The 19,091-nt window shown below is 46.3% G+C and overlaps 1 protein-coding gene across 1 annotated transcript in view; it reads left to right on the top strand.

The window, feature by feature from the left end:
- Positions 1-19,091, top strand: part of LOC120999265 (pecanex-like protein 2) — a 535,756-nt gene that overhangs the window by 432,184 nt on the left and 84,481 nt on the right. The window contains exon 14 of the mRNA XM_040430137.1: positions 6,734-7,008. Within this exon, the coding sequence (XP_040286071.1) occupies positions 6,734-7,008 (275 nt within the window). The remainder of the gene's footprint in view (positions 1-6,733; positions 7,009-19,091) is intronic.

The following is a 19,091-nucleotide window of genomic DNA, read 5'->3' as shown; positions in this document are numbered from 1 at the left end:
TGATATGATGCCAGAATATGTGCTGTGGGGCCTCTCTCCTCTTCCTGGGTGCAGGGGTCAAAGTAACTCAATGGTGGCTTCTCCTGTGGTGGTTAGTATGATGCCAGAATATGTGCTGTGGGGCCTCTCTCCTCTTCCTGGGTGCAGGGGTCAAAGTAACTCAATGGTGGCTTCTCCTGTGGTGGCTGATATGATGCCAGAATATGTGCTGTGGTGCCTCTCTCCTCTTCCTGGGTGCAGGGGTCAAAGTAACTAAATGGTGGCTTCTCCTGTGGTGGCTGATATGATGCCAGAATATGTGCTGTGGGGCCTCTCTCCTCTTCCTGGGTGCAGGGGTCAAAGTAACTCAATGGTGGCTTCTCCTGTGGTGGCTGATATGATGCCAGAATATGTGCTGTGGTGCCTCTCTCCTCTGTCTGGGTCCAAAGGCCTAAATCACTGAAAGAGGCCTTCTCCTGTGGTGTGTGATATGATGCCTGAATATGTGCTGTGGTGCCTCTCTCCTCTTCCTGGGTGCGGGGGTCAAAGTAACTCAATGGTGGCTTCTCCTGTGGTGGCTGATATGATGCCAGAATATGTGCTGTGGTGCCTCTCTCCTCTGTCTGGGTCCAAAGGCCTAAATCACTGAAAGAGGCCTTCTCCTGTGGTGTGTGATATGATGCCTGAATATGTGCTGTGGTGCCTCTCTTCTCTTCCTGGGTGCGGGGGTCAAAGTAACTCAATGGTGGCTTCTCCTGTGGTGGCTGATATGATGCCAGAATATGTGCTGTGGTGCCTCTCTCCTCTTCCTGGGTGCGGGGGTCAAAGTAACTCAATGGTGGCTTCTCCTGTGGTGGCTGATATGATGCCAGAATATGTGCTGTGGGGCCTCTCTCCTCTTCCTGGGTGCAGGGGTCAAAGTAACTCAATGGTGGCTTCTCCTGTGGTGGTTAGTATGATGCCAGAATATGTGCTGTGGGGCCTCTCTCCTCTTCCTGGGTGCAGGGGTCAAAGTAACTCAATGGTGGCTTCTCCTGTGGTGGCTGATATGATGCCAGAATATGTGCTGTGGTGCCTCTCTCCTCTTCCTGGGTGCAGGGGTCAAAGTAACTAAATGGTGGCTTCTCCTGTGGTGGCTGATATGATGCCAGAATATGTGCTGTGGGGCCTCTCTCCTCTTCCTGGGTGCAGGGGTCAAAGTAACTCAATGGTGGCTTCTCCTGTGGTGGCTGATATGATGCCAGAATATGTGCTGTGGTGCCTCTCTCCTCTGTCTGGGTCCAAAGGCCTAAATCACTGAAAGAGGCCTTCTCCTGTGGTGTGTGATATGATGCCTGAATATGTGCTGTGGTGCCTCTCTCCTCTTCCTGGGTGCGGGGGTCAAAGTAACTCAATGGTGGCTTCTCCTGTGGTGGCTGATATGATGCCAGAATATGTGCTGTGGTGCCTCTCTCCTCTTCCTGGGTGCGGGGGTCAAAGTAACTCAATGGTGGCTTCTCCTGTGGTGGCTGATATGATGCCAGAATATGTGCTTGGGGCCTCTCTCCTCTTCCTGGGTGCAGGGGTCAAAGTAACTCAATGGTGGCTTCTCCTGTGGTGGTTAGTATGATGCCAGAATATGTGCTGTGGGGCCTCTCTCCTCTTCCTGGGTGCAGGGGTCAAAGTAACTCAATGGTGGCTTCTCCTGTTGTGGCTGATATGATGCCAGAATATGTGCTGTGGTGCCTCTCTCCTCTTCCTGGGTGCGGGGGTCAAAGTAACTCAATGGTGGCTTCTCCTGTGGTGGCTGATATGATGCCAGAATATGTGCTGTGGGGCCTCTCTCCTCTTCCTGGGTGCAGGGGTCAAAGTAACTCAATGGTGGCTTCTCCTGTGGTGGTTAGTATGATGCCAGAATATGTGCTGTGGGGCCTCTCTCCTCTTCCTGGGTGCAGGGGTCAAAGTAACTCAATGGTGGCTTCTCCTGTGGTGGCTGATATGATGCCAGAATATGTGCTGTGGTGCCTCTCTCCTCTTCCTGGGTGCGGGGGTCAAAGTAACTCAATGGTGGCTTCTCCTGTGGTGGCTGATATGATGCCAGAATATGTGCTGTGGGGCCTCTCTCCTCTTCCTGGGTGCAGGGGTCAAAGTAACTCAATGGTGGCTTCTCCTGTGCTGATTGATATAAAGCTGATGGTTGTGCCATCTGACATGGTTGCCAGGGTCTGATTCAATGGGGGCCTACTCCTGTGGTGGGTGATCTAAATGCCTGATTCTCTGCTGTGAAACCTCTCTCCTCCGTCTGGGTGTAGGGGTCAAAGTCTTTCAAAGTCGCCTTCTCCTGTGCTGATTGATATGAAGCTGATGGTTGTGCCATCTGACATGGTTGCCGGGGTCCCATTAAATTGTGGCCTACTCCTGTGGTGGTTGATATGATGCCTGATTCTCTGATGTGGAACCTCTCTCCTCTGTTTGGGTGAAGGGGTCAAAGTAACTAAATGGTGGCTTCTCCTGTGGTGGCTGATATGATGCCAGAATATGTGCTGTGGGGCCTCTCTCCTCTTCCTGGGTGCAGGGGTCAAAGTAACTCAATGGTGGCTTCTCCTGTGGTGGCTGATATGATGCCAGAATATGTGCTGTGGTGCCTCTCTCCTCTTCCTGGGTGCGGGGGTCAAAGTAACTCAATGGTGGCTTCTCCTGTGGTGGCTGATATGATGCCAGAATATGTGCTGTGGTGCCTCTCTCCTCTTCCTGGGTGCGGGGGTCAAAGTAACTCAATGGTGGCTTCTCCTGTGGTGGCTGATATGATGCCAGAATATGTGCTGTGGTGCCTCTCTCCTCTTCCTGGGTGCAGGGGTCAAAGTAACTAAATGGTGGCTTCTCCTGTGGTGGTTGATATGATGCCTGATTCTCTGCTGTGAAACCTCTCTCCTCCATCTGGGTGTAGGGGTCAAAGTCTTTCAAAGTCGCCTTCTCCTGTGCTGATTGATATAAAGCTGATGGTTGTGCCATCTGACATAGTTGCCAGGGTCTGATTCAATGGGGGCCTACTCCTGTGGTGGGTGATCTAAATGCCTGATTCTCTGCTGTGAAACCTCTCTCCTCCGTCTGGGTGTAGGGGTCAAAGTCTTTCAAAGTCGCCTTCTCCTGTGCTGATTGATATGAAGCTGATGGTTGTGCCATCTGACATGGTTGCCGGGGTCCCATTAAATTGGGGCCTACTCCTGTGGTGGGTGATCTAAATGCCTGATTCTCTGCTTTGAAACCTCTCTCCTCCGTCCGGGTGTAGGGGTCAAAGTCTGTCAAAGTCGCCTTCTCCTGTGCTGATTGATATAAAGCTTATGCTTGTGCCATCTGACATGGTTGCCGGGGTCTGATTCAATGGTGGCCTACTCCTGTGGTGGGTGATCTAAATGCCTGATTCTCTGCTGTGTAACCTCTCTCCTCCGTCTGGGTGTAGGGGTCAAAGTAACTAAATGGTGGCCTACTCCTGTGGTGGGTGATATGATGCCTGGTTCTCTGCTGTGGGACCTCTCTCCTTTGTCTGGGTGCTGTGGTCAAAATAATAGTAAGTGACCTTCTCCATTGGTGGGTGACTTGAAGCCTGATTCTGTGCTATGGGACCTCACTCCAATTAATATTGTTTAATTTTTATTTATTTTATGTTAACTCATCATTTCCCTATCTACATTTGTTTGCAGGGGATTTAACTCCATTTTGCTGCCTTTTGCAGCCCTCTAGCCCTTTCCGGGTGTGTTTTACAGCCTTTTTAGTGCCCAAAAGTTCGGGTCCCCATTGACTTCTATGGGGTTCGGGTTCGGGATGAAGTTCGGGTCGAGTTCGGATCCCGAACCCGAACATTTTTCGAAAGTTCGGCCGAACTCGTCGAACCCGAACATCCAGGTGTTCGCTCAACTCTAATAGTAAGCAAAATGCTGCAAGCCCCCTGAGGAGCTGGTGCAGAGGATGGAAGTGGTAATTGCCCTGATGAGATGTTGCTGTGTCACAGTGTCCTACTTCAGGCCGTCTCATTCTGGGTTCGATGCACCGGAAGAGATGAAGATGAAAGGAAACAGGCAGAAATTACTGAACAAAAGAACTTCACTGAGTGCAAAAAGGGATAGCAGCACATTCATCAGCAGTTTGTACAAAGTGCAATTTCTCTCCTCCCAGATTATGGGGTATGGTGGCTGGCATTGTGGCCAAAGATGAAATTTGCTGGCTGATGTTATCTGGATTCCTTTCCCTATGGCTTTACTCTGACACCTATAGCTGTAGGTGTCCACTGTATGATGTAGGCTTCTAGCTATGCCTGTCCTGAACTGCCATGATGGTGTCTGAACGTGTTACCAAACATTTTGCAGAAGAGTCTTGATAGATTGGATGCTTGATCATTGTGTTGATTCAAATACACTGTACTGTATCAATCTTCCGTGGACTAGGACCCTGCAGTCTTTCTGGGGCAATGGTGTCCTCCTAGAAGAGCTGCCTTTGTGATCCACTCCAGCTCACTCCAACCAAGAAGGGGGAAATGGAATGGTAAATTGCATTCCTGTTACAAACACTGCCAACCATACCCCATCTGCTGGTGAACAAGGTGTATTGCATGAAAGATGACATAGCATGAATATTATGAAGTGTTACATTACAAACCATTTTTAGCACCCCCAGGTCTAAGGTACTACACAACCAACAGTACTGTAGGTATAAACTGCAAAACTGTATAGCCGTGCACCAAATTTGTCATCCAACATAAGCCACTGATGAATTTAGAGGACCTTTAGACTTCCTGTTTACATTTACTTTTATTATTAAATATGATATATTACAGTGTATTGTCAGTAGATAGAGCATAGTAGTTCCAACCACAGCTGCCAAGTATAAATATTAAAAAAGTAATTGGGTTGCTCAACCGAGGGTAGGATGGTAAAGGTGCAGCTGCTATTGGCACAACCAGACCAGTAGGTAAATAAAAATTATTTGAATTGTTAACAGGCACACTTGCAATTGGAGTAATGTATTATTTATTAAATCAATTAAAATAAACCCACACATATAAAATAAATTAAATATGATAATATCGTGTACATGTCATACATAAAAGATCTAGAGCAGCATGAAAAATCTAATTAGCAGCATAAATAGTTGTATGTGAAATCAAATTAGCAGCAAAGGGATTAAAATCAGCAGCATAAATAGTTGTACTCCTCCAGTTCAATAACGGTATGAGAATTCAGATAAGCAGCATGAATAAATGAGTATTATTGATTAAAATCTTCCAGATCCAGATGAGCCAATGATATAGACAACAGGGTGTCAGTCAATCCTCAAATAAGGTATTGTATCAATGGGACCACTGCTGTCTACATCAGCGGTATCAATAAATGCCCAGATTGTCTATCTTCACTTATTGTTTCTCAAATGACAATAGTCCCGCTCTATTTAGGCTCACTATATTCAATATACTTGCCGCAGATTATAAGATGAATAGTATGTAGGACTTACGTGCAGGGGGAAAGAGGTTAACTGGCCGATGTACCTAGACGCAGGGTCCCGCGTGTTCTTTGGTACTTGACGGCTCTTACCTTTAAATATGTTCGTTTACCCCCCCTCGCAGTCCCGTATATGTCGTCTGTGCTGGATGCGTCTGTGTTCGAGTCTCTGGCGTCCCACGTGAAGTATGCAGGTGCGCGTTGCCTCTGAATGTAAGAGTTGACGTCAGCAATTACCTCATCTCACGTGACCCGCGCTGTAGCGGTGTGAAGTGGAGCAATACGGAGACATTGTGATAAATTGAAATTGGTGCTTCTGCGGATATAGTTGTGAGCTTTTTTGTTTTCTTCGATAATTTAATAAAAAGTCCAATTATGGTTATATCCACGATGAAGGGACTACGGGTCCCGAAACGCATATGACAAGTTTGGGGGACTACAGTATCGGCTTGCAAGCAGGATATAACCATAATTGGACTTTTTATTAAATTATCGAAGAAATCAAAAAAGCTCACAACTATATCTGCAGAAGCACCAATTCCAATTTATCACAGTGTCTCCGAATCGCTCCACTTCACACCGCTACAGCGCGGGTCACGTGAGATGAGGTAATCGCTGACGTCAACTCTTACATTCAGAGGCGACACGCACCTGCATACTTCACATGGGTCGCCAGAGACTCGAACACAGACGCATCCAGCACAGACGACATACTGTATACGGGACTGCGATGGGGGTAAACAAACTATTGTAATTTCAGGAACAATAAGTGAAGATAGACAATCTGGGCATTTATTGATACCGCTGATGTAGACAGTTTTACGTTTACAGTGGTCCCATTGATACAATATCTTGTTTGAGGATTGACTGACACCCTGTTGTCTATATCATTGGTTCATCTGGATCTTGAAGATTTTAATCAATAATACTCATTGATTCATGCTGATAATCTGAATTCTCATACCGTTATTGAACTGGAGTACAACTATTTATGCTGCTGATTTGAATCCCTATGCTGCTAATTTGATTTCACATACAACTATTTATGCTGCTAATTTGAATCCCTATGCTGCTAATTTGATTTCTCATGCTGCTCTAGATCTTTTATGTACGATATGTACACAATATTATCATATTTAATTTATTTTATGTGTGGGTTTATTTTGATTGGTTTAAAAAATAATAATACGTTACTCCAATTGCAAGTGTGCCTGCTAACAATGAAAATAATTTTTATTATTGTTAATATTTATATTAATTATATTAATATCATATTTTTGCAGGTAAACAAGGAATGTGTAAGAGGACTTTGGGCTGGACAACAACAAGAACTGATCTTTCTTCGGAATCTGGATCATGAAAGAGGAAGCATTCAAAACAACAAACATGTTTTAAGAAATTTAATCAACTCCTCCTGTAATCAGCCTCTGGGTTATCCCATATATGTATCTCCACTGACTACATCTTACCTAGGGACACACAATCAACTCAAGAAATTATTGGGTGGACCTGTTAATTTTGATATTATTACTTCATGGTTTCAAACAAAGTGGCTTACGTAAGTATTGCATAATCTTATTATATGCAGTAAAGCATTCTATCAGCATAAGGCCTCTTTTGCACCATGTTTTTTGTTTTGTGTTAAACATATCAGTTTTTACTCAGAAACCTTAGAAAAGTGGATGTGCCTAATGGATACATAAGGTTCTTTAGAAAAAATGTATTCCAAAAGTGCATATGTTTTCTCTATTTTTCATTCCTGTGTCCAGATGTTTACGCTATTCTATCCAGCAAAACAAAAGATCAATTTTTCCCCAAAAACGCATGTAAACAGATACAATGGATCCATTGATTTGCTGGATCCATTATAAAAATTGTCATAATTTCGCAGAACAATCCATTTTCTCCTGAAACCAAACCACTTTGGATTAACTTGCAAGATACAAGGCTGAACTGGATGGACAGATGTCTTTTTTCAGCCTTGCAAACTACAGGGTGGGCCATTTATATGGATACACCTTAATAAAATGGGAATGGTTGGTGATATTAACTTCCTGTTTGTGGCACATTAGTATATCTGAGGGGGGAAACTTTTCAAGATGGGTGGTGACCATGGCGGCCATTTTGAAGTTGGCCATTTTGAATCCAACTTTTGTTTTTTCAATAGGAAGAGGGTCATGTGACACATCAAACTTATTGGGAATTTCACACGAAAAACAATGGTGTGCATGGTTTTAACGTAACTTTATTCTTTCATGAGTTATTTACACGTTTATCTTTGTTTACAGCCATTGACATGTCGCCGAGGTTAACACGTGAGAAGAGGATAGAAATTGTGTTGATGTCTGGTGAACGCAGTAACCGGGTCATTGCAGCAGATTTCAATGCAAGACACCCTACGAGACCACCCATCTCCCATGCTACAGTTAGCAAACTGCTAAGTTTCGTGAAACTGGTTCAGTGTTGGATTTGCCAAAATGTGGACTCATGAAATCTGTCTCTAATGAAGAAACATATCGCCTGCTGCTGCTCGCACAGTCTGGCCAGCATGTGCAAGGTGGAGTTCCACCTTGTGGGCATGTCGCATATGAGGCGGTGAGCGGGAAGGCCGAAGTTACGCTGCAGCGCTGACAGGCAAGCAGCAGGGTGAGAACGCCGAAAGCGCGTACAGACGGCCCGCCCTTTATACAGCAGCTCTGACATATCGGGGTAATTTTTAAGGAATCTCTGCACCACCAAATTCAGCACATGCGCCAGGCAAAGGATGTGCGTCAAATCAGCTAGTCCCAGAGCTGCTACAAGATTTCGCCCGTTATCACACACCACCAGTCCGGGCTTGAGGCTCACTGGCACCAACCACTTATCGGTCTGTTGTTCAAGGCCCATCCACAGCTCCTGCGCAGTGTGGGTTTTTCCCCCAAACAGATACGTTTTTAAACTGCCTGCTGTGGTTTACCCCTGGCTGTGCTGAAGTTGGTGGTGAAGGTGTTACGCTGACTGGATGAGTAGCCGGTAGAGGATGAGGAAGTGGAGTAGGAAGCAACAGGAGGCCAACTGAAGCGCCCTGCAATCCTCAGTGGTGGAAGGACATGCGCCAAACTGCTATCCTCCTCAGGCCCAGCCGCCACTCCATTTACCCAGTGTTTTGGAGATATATAACGTCCCTGACTGTGCTTACTGGTCCACGTATCCGTAGTGAGGTGCACCTTGCCATAGATGGCGTTGCGCAGAGCACACCTGAGTTTGTCTCCCACTTGGTTGTGCAGGAAAGGGATGGCACGCCTGGAAAAGTAGTGGCAGCTGGGCACGACGTACTGTTGGACAGCTACCGCCATAAGGCTTTTAAAACTCTCTGTCTCCACCAGATGGAATGACAGCATTTTAAAGGCCAGTAATTTTGAAATGCTTGCATTCAGGGCCAGGGATCGCAGGTGGGTAGGGGGTACTTCCTCTTCCACTGAACGCTTCTGTGGGACATTGTGGAGATGCTTGGTGACCCAGATGGTGGTGTTGCTGGCAGATCCTCTGTTTGCAGGGTGGCAGGTGGAACTGTCACTCCAGAGGTGGATGAAGAGGCTGAGACTGCAGCAGAAGAGGAAGTAGGAGGAGCCAGAGACCTTTCTTGGTTTTTGAGGTGTCTACTCCACTGCAGCTCATGCTTTGCACTTAGATGCCTGGTCATGCAGGTTGTGCTCAGGTTGAGAACGTTTATGCCTCGCTTCAGGCTCTGATTGCACAGCGTGCAAACCACTCGTGTTTTGTCGTCAGCACATTGTCTGAAGAACTGCCATGCCAGGGAACTCCTTGGAGCTGGCTTTGGTGTGCTCGGTCCCTTGCTGCAGTGGGCAGTAGCAGGTGTACTGTCTAGGGTATGTCAGCTCCGCTTTTGCACCCTGCTCCCTCTTCTGCTGTGCTGGTGGCTCTGTGCGACCACCGCCTCTTCCTCCGAACTACACAGGTCACTCGCATGACCTTGATTCCATGTGGGGTTGAGGACCTCATCGTCCTCCACATCATGTTCCACCCAATCTTCCCCCTGCCCTCCTTGTCTGTCTGCACACTTTCGAAAGCCACAGCAGTTGGCACCTGTGTTTCGTCATCCGAGATGTGCTGCGATGGTCCTCCGATGTACTCATCTTGAAACATAAGTGGTTGAGCATCGGTGCACTCAATCTCTTCCACTTCTGGGGCAGGGCTGGGTGGATGGCCCTCGGAAACCCTGCTAACAGTCATGAAAAAGCAGAAGAGATTGCTGCATGACTTGGGGCTCAGACTGCTTGTCTGATTTGAAAGGGGGTGAGGTGAAAGACTGATGGACATCGGCTGCAGGTGCCAACTCTGATCTTTCAGCAGGAGACTGGGTGGGAGACAATGTGAAGGAACTAGAGGCACTGTCAGCAACCCAATTTACTATCGCCTGTACTTGTTCTGGCCTCACCATTCGTAGAGCCGCATTAGGCCCGACCAAATACAACTGACGGTTCTGTTGCCTACTCGACCTGAGGAAGGTGCTCCACTTGTGCGTGTAGCTGGCACAGATCAACCACATCCTCTCCCTGCAACAGGAGCTCCACCAGCAGCACCATGACCGGGGCCATGTCCCTTATTTGACGCTCTCCTCATATTTCTCAAATTTAGGATCTTGCCCAAAATGGGTGTTTTTTAATAACAGAATAGAACAACAGTATCTAAAGGGTGTATCTCACAATGACATATGCAGCAAAGGCTGCAAAATTATGTTTTTTGCCCTAAATGAGTGTTTTCTTAATAGCAGAATAGAACAACAGTATCTAAAGGGTGTATCTCACAATGACAGATGCAGCAAAGGCTGCAAAATTAAGATTCTTGCTTAAATGTTTTTTTTTTATACCAGAATAGCACAGCAATATCTTAAGCGTGTATCTCACACGTACAGATGCAGACAAGGCCGCAAATTAAGATATTTGCCCAAAATAGGTGTTTATTTATTACCAGAATAGCACAGCAGTATGTAAAGGGTGTATCTCACAATGACAGATGCTGCAAAATTAAGATTTTTGCCCTAAATGGGTGTTTTTTTAATAGCAGAATAGAACAACAGTATCTAAAGGGTGTATCTCACACTGACAGATGCAGACAAGGCCGCTAATTAAGTATTTTGCCCTAAATGGGTGTTTTTTAAAGCCCAGAATTATTATAGCTGTATTTCTAGCTTAAATTTCACACTGACCGGCATAGGCCACAGATGGAGGGTATTGCCAAAAATTGGTGTTTTTTACAAGCCCGAAAATTATTGAAGTATTTCAAGCATGTTTTTAACAATCACAGATGTAGCAAATGCTGCAATATTAAATATTTTGCCCAAAATTGGTGTTTTTTTTACTAACAGAATATGACAGCAGTATATAACGCTTGAATTTCACACGTACAGATGCAGCAAGGGCTGTAAAATGTAGTATTTTGCCCGAAAAGGGTGTTTTTTAAAACCCGGAAATTATAGCTGTATTTCTAGCTTACATTGCAAACTCACTAATGCGGCAGAGGACCAAGTTGGAGGTGACCCCATTTTGGAAAGAAGACACCCCAAGGTATTTCGTGATGGGCATAGTGAGTTCATGGAAGTTTTTATTTTTTGTCACAAGTTAGTGGAATATGAGACTTTGTCAGAAAAAAAAAAATCAAAAAAAAATCATAATTTTCCGCTAACTTGTGACAAAAAAAAAAAAAATTCTAGGAACTCGCCATGCCCCTCACGGAATACCTTGGGGTGTCTTCTTTCCAAAATGGGGTCACTTGTGGGGTAGTTATACTGCCCTGGCATTTTAGGGGCCCTAATGTGTCAGAAGTAGTTTGAAATCAAAATGTGTAAAAAATGCCCTGTGAAATCCGAAAGGTGCTCTTTGGAATGTGGGCCCATTTGCCCACCTAGGCTGCAAAAAATGTCACACATCTGGTATCGCCGTACTCAGAAGAAGTAGGGCAATGTGTTTTGGGGTGTCTTTTTACATATACCCATGCTGGGTGAGAGAAATATCTCGGCAAAAGACAACTTTTCCCATTTTTTTATACAAAGTTGGCATTTGACCAAGATATTTATCTCACCCAGCATGGGTATATGTAAAATGACACCCCAAAACACATTCCCCAACTTCTTCTGAGTACGGCGATACCACATGTGTGACACTTTTTTGCAGCCTAGATGCGCAAAGGGGCCCAAATTCCTTTTAGGAGGGCATTTTTAGACATTTGGATTCCAGACTTCTTCTCACGCTTTAGGGCCCCTAAAATGCCAGGGCAGTATAAATACCCCACATGTGACCCCATTTTGGAAAGAAGACACCCCAAGGTATTCAATGAGGGGCATGGCGAGTTCATATAAAAAAAAAAATTTGGGCACAAGTTAGCGGAAATTTATTTTAATTTTTTTTTTTCTCACAAAGTCTTCCTTTCCGCTAACTTGGGACAAAAATTTAAATCTTTCATGGACTCAATATGCCCCTCAGTGAATACCTTGGGGTGTCTTCTTTCCAAAATGGGGTCATTTGTGGGGTGTTTGTACTGCCCTGGCATTTGAGTGTCTCAGCAATCATTACATGTATGGCCAGCATTAGGAGTTTCTGCTATTCTCCTTATATTGAGCATACGGGTAATGAGATTTTTTTTTCCGTTCAGCCTCTGGGCTGAAAGAAAAAATGAACGGCACAGATTTCTTCATTCGCATCGATCAATGTGGATGAAAAAAAAAAAGGAGGGGAAAGGCGTCTGTCAGGACATAGGAGCTCCGCTCCGGCAAACCCGATTTCTCCATTCACATCAATCGATGTGGATGAATAAATCATTGCCGGGATTTATTTTTTATTTTTTTTATATATATATACAAAGTGTTTGCCAAAGCGTATGAACACCGACACCCCCTCAGCTCATAAGCCTCGTCAAACGTATCTTTTACTGCAGAGGAGAAATCTCGTCTTGCAGCGCCGCATACACCGTCTTTTGTGTAATCTGACAGCAGCGCAATGCTTCTGTCAGTATGCACATCAGTGCTGCAGCTAGTCGATCGGTTGGTCCACCTGGAAGGTAAAAAAAAAAAAAAAGAAAAAATCAGGCCGCAACGCAATAAATTTATTAACTTTATAATAACATTTGAACGGAACATATAAACTTTATTTAACTTTTTGAACAGAACGTTAACTTTTTTGCTTACCGGTGATTATTATTATTATTTTTATTTTTTTACCTTTATAGGACAAACCCCAAAGATGTGGCGAAGTACATTATGCACTTTGTCCCAGGTGAAAGGAGAGGTTTGCAGCAGCTGTGAGTGAAAGGGCCCTAATAGCCCTGTGTGCCTGTCCTGTGAGATGCAATCCCTATGCTAAGTGTACCTGTGTGTGGTACTTCCGGAAACACTCCTCTAAGCATAGGGCAGGGTGGTCAGGGCAGTCAGGACAGAAATAGTCGGGAAATGTCGCTCATGTAAACGGCTCACTACACTGGTGGATGGGGCCATGGAACCTCCTGGATACAGGAGGTTCTCGATGATCTCTTCCTGAAATTTGAGGAAGGATCCTGTTCTCCCAGACTTATTGTAGAGAACAAAACTATTATATGCAGCCAATTGAATCAAATATACAGACACCTTCTTATACCAGCGTCTGGTGCGTCGGGAAACTAAATAAGAAGCCAACATCTGGTCATTGAAGTCCACCCTTCCCATGTGAAGGTTATAGTCGTGGACTGAGAGGGGCTTTTCAATGACACTGGTTGCCCGTTCTATTTGTATTGTCGTGTCTGCGTGAATGGAGGAGAGCATGTAAACGTCACGCTTGTCTCTCCATTTCACCGCGAGCAGTTCTTCGTTACACAAGGCAGCCCTCTCCCCCCTTGAAAGACGGGTGGTAACGAGACGTTGGGGGAAGCCCCGGTGACTAGGTCGCGCGGTGCCACAGCAGCCAATCTGTTCTAGGAACAAATGCCTGAAGAGGGGCACACTTGTGTAAAAATTGTCCACATAAAGATGGTACCCCTTGCCAAATAAGGGTGACACCAAGTCCCAGACTGTCTTCCCACTGCTCCCCAGGTAGTCAGGGCAACCGACCGGCTCCAGGGTCTGATCTTTACCCTCATAGATCCGAAATTTGTGTGTATAGCCTGTGGCCCTTTCACACAGCTTATACAATTTGACCCCATACCGGGCGCACTTGCTTGGGATGTATTGTTTGAAGCCAAGGCGCCCCGTAAAATGTATAAGGGACTCGTCTACGCAGATGTTTGGCTCAGGGGTATACAAATCTGCAAATTTGTTGTTGAAGTGGTCTATGAGGGGCTGAATTTTGTGGAGCCGGTCAAAAGCTGGGTGGCCTCTGGGACGAGAAGTGCTGTTGTCGCTAAAGTGCAGAAAGCGCAGGATGGTCTCAAATCGTGTCCTGGACATAGCAGCAGAGAACATGGGCATGTGATGAATTGGGTTCGTGGACAAATATGACCGCAATTCATGCTTTTTGGTTAGACCCATGTTGAGGAGAAGGCCCAGAAAAATTTTAATTTCGGAAACTTGGACTGGTTTCCACCGGAAAGGCTGGGCATAAAAGCTTCCCGGGTTGGCGGCTATAAATTGAGTGGCATACCGATTTGTTTCTGCCACGACTAAGTCCAAGAGCTCCGCAGTCAAGAACAGCTCAAAAAATCCCAGTGCCGAACCGATCTGAGCTGTCTCAACCCGAACTCCAGACTGGGCGGTGAAAGGGGGAATTATTGGTGCAGCTGAAGTTGGGGACTGCCAATCAGGGTTTGCCAGCACCTCAGGGACTCTAGGGGCTCTACGGGCCTGTCTGCGCGGTGGCTGCGACGGGGTAACTATTGCACGTGCCACCGTACCAGCTTCAACTGCCCTTCTGGTGCTCGCCACTTCACCATGTTGTACGGCAGTGCTGGTACTAGGTCCAGGATGGGCTGCGCTGCTGGTGTATGCCTCACCACGTAATCCGACAGCGCCAGCCCCACTCTGCTGCCCTTGAAGCGGATCCTGCGCAACCTGTGGTCTAGCAACACGGGGCCGGGTACGCCTGGTGCTATCAGGGACCTCAACCTCCTCGTCCGAACTTTGGGTCAGACTGCCACTGCTTTCTACAGGTTCATATTCTAACACGCTAGATTCGTCAGATGAGGGTTCCATTCCTCATCCGACTGGGTCAGAATCCTGTAGGCCTCTTCTGAAGAATACCCCTTGTTTGCCATTTGATCAACTAAATTTAGGGGGTATTCCCTGAGACTACCCAAGAAAAAAAGCAAGCCTGTCTTACAAATGGGAGGCTAGCGAAGTACCGGAGGCTGCTGCGTTTGATAAAAAATATCAAAACTGATTTTTTTATCGCCGCAGCGCTTGTAAAGTGATTGTGTAGTGATCAAAAAAAAATTTTTTTGGGCACTGCAGCGGGGCGGGCGTGGGTGAACGCACGTGTGGGCGACCGATCAGGCCTGATCGGGCAAACACTGCGTTTTGGGTGGAAGGCGAACTAAGGTCACACTAATACTATTATAGATCTGACTGTGATCAGTTCTGATCACTTACAGATACTATAAAAGTACAAAAGCTGATTAGCGATACGCTAATCAGCGAATCAGTGACTGCGGTGCGGTGGGCTGGGCGCTAAACGATCGCTAACTACCTAACCAAGGGGCCTAAACTATCCTAAAACTATCAGTCAATACCAGTGGAAAAAAAAAGGGACAGTTTACACTGATCACTTTTTTCCCTTTCACTAGGTGATTGACAGGGGCGATCAAGGGGTGATCAAGGGGTTAATTGGGGTGATGGGGGTGATCTGGGGCTAAGTGTAGTGTTTGGTGGCTATTCACTGTGATGTGTGCTCCTCTGCTGGGACCAACCGACGAAAAGGACCAGCAGAGGAGCACAGAAGCCATTTAACACCTTATATTTATAAATATACTGTGTTATATGGCTTGTGATTTGTTTTTTTGAAAATTGCCAGCGATGATCATTGGCTGGCAGGCTGGTGACGAAATTGTCCTTTAACTTTTGCCGGCCCGCAATACACATGCGCGGGCCGGCTCTGACCGAAATCTTGCGTCTCGCGAGATGATGCACGGATGCGTCCAGGAGGAATGAATCGACCTCCGCCAGGATGCATCCGTGCGTTAGGCGGTCGGGAAGCAGTTAAAAAGCGGCATTAAATTGCCGAACACTGAACCCGAACTTTTACTGAAATGTTCGGGTCCGGGGTCCAAAAATCCTAAAGTTTACAGTTTGGGTTTGTTCAACCCTAAAAAGAACCCATTTTTGCTCTATCTCTTTCCAGGGCAGTTTCTAGGGAAATTTACCAACAAGGCGAACATCAAAAAAGCATCTCCCCCCCCCAGATTGTGGCCAGATCTCTGCCGTACCCCATTGTAGTTGATGGGTGCGGCGGGCATTCAGTCTGCATCCAGCAGCGCCGGATCCACTGAATTCTGGCTGGCTGTTCTCTGCTGGAACAGCCTGACAGATTCACTAACGCAGTTGTGAAAGTAGCCTAATACAGTGCCACATACCTCTTACATACAGTGACGTTTCCTTTGATGTAGATGTTCTCTTTATCTTCTCCATTCAGACCAGACCACCATGATGATTTCTTTCAGCCATCTCTTCTCTTTGCAAAGTTTGACAGACATCTTAGTTTTCTACTTTTCCATCATCCTCCCACCTTCTCAACATCCCATCATGCACCCCCAAAACTATACTTCAGAAACAGATAAACCCCCTGAAAATACTAGTTACACACAGATAGCTCCCTCTTCAATAATTATTGGAACACAATGCTCTAAAAAATAACTGCACCCAGCAAATAGTGTCCCTGACAGTATTGTGTAACCATAATGTCCTCTAAAAATAACTGTGCTAAGCTGATACTGCGCCAGGGTGCCCCCACAGTAATAGTGCTCCCCAAAATCCCAACAATAGTAATATCTGTAAAGAATAAATCAAGGTAACTGGACTTACTGTAGATTTCTTGAAAAGTTTCACTCGTTCTTCCAACGAGCTTTCTCAATTCTGAGTGGAATACAATAGTAATAATTCTGTGCCAGAGTGCACTTCGTAGTAATAGTGCTCCTACAGTGCCCCTAACAGTAACTGTGTCCCAGAAGTATAGTAATAATGCTCCCATAGTCCCCCAGTTGTAATAAAGCCCACTATAATGCCCCTGGTAGAAATAATTCTCTATATAATGGGTGACAGTAGAAAAACACCCCTTATAATGTGCGCAAGTACAAAAAATGCCCCGTTGTGTGTCAGAAAAAAACCAAAACATCTCTAAGTGCCCCCAGTAGAGCCAATGTCCCCAGAATGCCCTCATGTGTTCCAGTGACCCTTACTGTGTGCCACTAGAAAAAACACTTAGTGCCCCCAGTTGAGCTTAGGTGCCCATAGTGCCCCTATAATTTGTGCCAGTATAAAATACTCCTATATAGTGCCACCAGAAGATGCCCCATAGTGCTCTTCCCCATCCCCATAGTGTCCTCCATAATGTACCAGTATAAAATGCCCCTATAGACTGCCCCACATAGATACCCCCATAATGCTTCTCTCTCCCCTTCCCCATAGTGGCACCAAAATGGGTGTCAGTATTAAATGCCTCTATATAATGCCCCCATAGTGCTCTTCTCCCCCACTTCTCCATAGTGCCCCCCCCCATAATGCGTGCCAGTAAATAGGGCCCCCAATAAATGTCCCCATAGTGCTCCTTTACCCCCCACTTCTCCATAGAGTCCCTCAATAATGCGTGCTAGTACATAGGGCCCCCAGTAGATGCCCCCATAGTGCTCCTTCCCCTCCCTCTCCATAGTGCCCCCTATAATGTGCCAGTATATATGGCCCCCATAGTGCTTCCCCCTCTTCTCCATAGTGCCCCCCATATTATGGCAGTATATAGGGCCCCCATAGTCTTCTCCTCTTCTCCATAGTGCCCCCCCCCCCCCATATTGTGCCAGTATATAGGGCTCCCATAGTGCTTCCCCTAATCTCCATAGTGGCCTCCATAGTGCTTTTCCCTCTTCTCCATAGGGGCCCCCATAGTGCTTCCACTCTTCTCCATAGTGGCCCCCATAGTGCTTCCCCTCTTCTCCATAGTGCCCCCATATTGTGCCAGTATATAGGGCCCCAATAGTGCTTCCCCCTCTTCTCCATAGTGCCCCCATATTTTGGCAGTATATAGGGCCCCCATAGTGCTTCTTCCATATTGTGGCAGTATATAGGGCCCCCATAGTGCTTCCCCCTCTTCTCCATAGTGCTCCCCCCAATATTTTGGCAGTATATAGGGCCCCCATAGTGCTTCTCCTCTTCTCCATAGTGCACCCCATATTGTGTCTGTATATAGGGCCCCCATAGTGCTTCACCTCTTCACCATAGTGCCCCCCATATTGTGCCAGTATATAGGGGCCCCCATAGTGCTTCCCCTCTTCTCCATAGTGGCCCCCATATTGTGCCAGTATATAGGGCCCCCATAGTGCTTCCCTCTCTTCTCCATAGTGCCCCCCCCCAAAGAAATTTGGCCAGTATATAGGGCCCCCATAGTGCTTCTCCCATATTGTGGCAGTATATAGGGCCCCCCATAGTGCTTCCCCTCTTCTCTATAGTGCCCCCCCATATTGTGGCAGTATATAGGGCCCCTATAGTGCTTCCCCTCTTCTCGATAGTGGCCCCCATAGTGCTTCCCCTCTTCTTCATAGTACCCCTCCATATTGTGCCAGTATATAGGGCCCCTACCCCCCTTCTTGCCACAGTATACTATATATAATAAAAACAATAAACACATATATGGCTAGTATTGGCTAATGTGGGTCATTTTTTGGGAATATCTCAGGAACGGTGCATCCTAGATAGCTGAGGTCTATAACCTTCCCGGACACCTGATGTACCTGTGTTCCAAATTTGATGAAGATCGGTCCAGTCGTTTGGTCGCGCATAAAAAATAAACAGATGTCTAGACAGACAGAAATTCATTTAGATATATATAAGAGATAAGAGATGTTACTATGTTAGTTCCAGAAATTATTATAACCTTAAAACTAATAAACTATAATTAAATTACTTTAAAATAAAACACACAGAACAAATATCACTGAGATAGTCTCAGATAAATCTACCGCAGGCAGCTACACCAAAGTATCCTGACGGGTGGGGAGAGCCAGGGCCGGCCTTAGGTGTCCAGGCGCCCTGTGCGAGCTAACCTTGTGGCGCCCCCCTCCAAAAAAAAAAAACACTGCTTGTTGCTGGCATCATGGCATAGGCTGGCTGACTATCCAACCAAGTAGTTACCAGCCCACACACCCCAAAGGCCGGTGTAATGTCATACTTCCCTACTTCGTGAGATTTCCCTACCCTCGTCACTTCCGGTCGCACCGGACATGATGTGAGGAGGTGTGCAGCGCCGCGCAGGCGCACAAAGTCAGGTTAGGGAAGTTTCACAGTAGAGTGCGCATGCGCCAGGAGTCTCGCCGGCGGTTAGAGAAGGGAAAAATTACGTACGGGCCAGTGCTTTTTCCCTACCCTAACCGCCGGCGAGGCTCCCAGCGCATGCGCACTCTGCTGTGAAATTTCCCTAACCCATCGTTGTGCGCAGTGCGCCCCCCCAATATAATAAACATTGGTGACACAGTGCGCCC

The sequence above is a fragment of the Bufo bufo genome, chromosome 4 (assembly GCF_905171765.1).
Source record: "Bufo bufo chromosome 4, aBufBuf1.1, whole genome shotgun sequence".
Taxonomy (NCBI): domain Eukaryota; kingdom Metazoa; phylum Chordata; class Amphibia; order Anura; family Bufonidae; genus Bufo; species Bufo bufo.
Note: the sequence above shows the minus strand (reverse complement) of the source record. Positions and strands in the feature narration are given on the sequence as shown.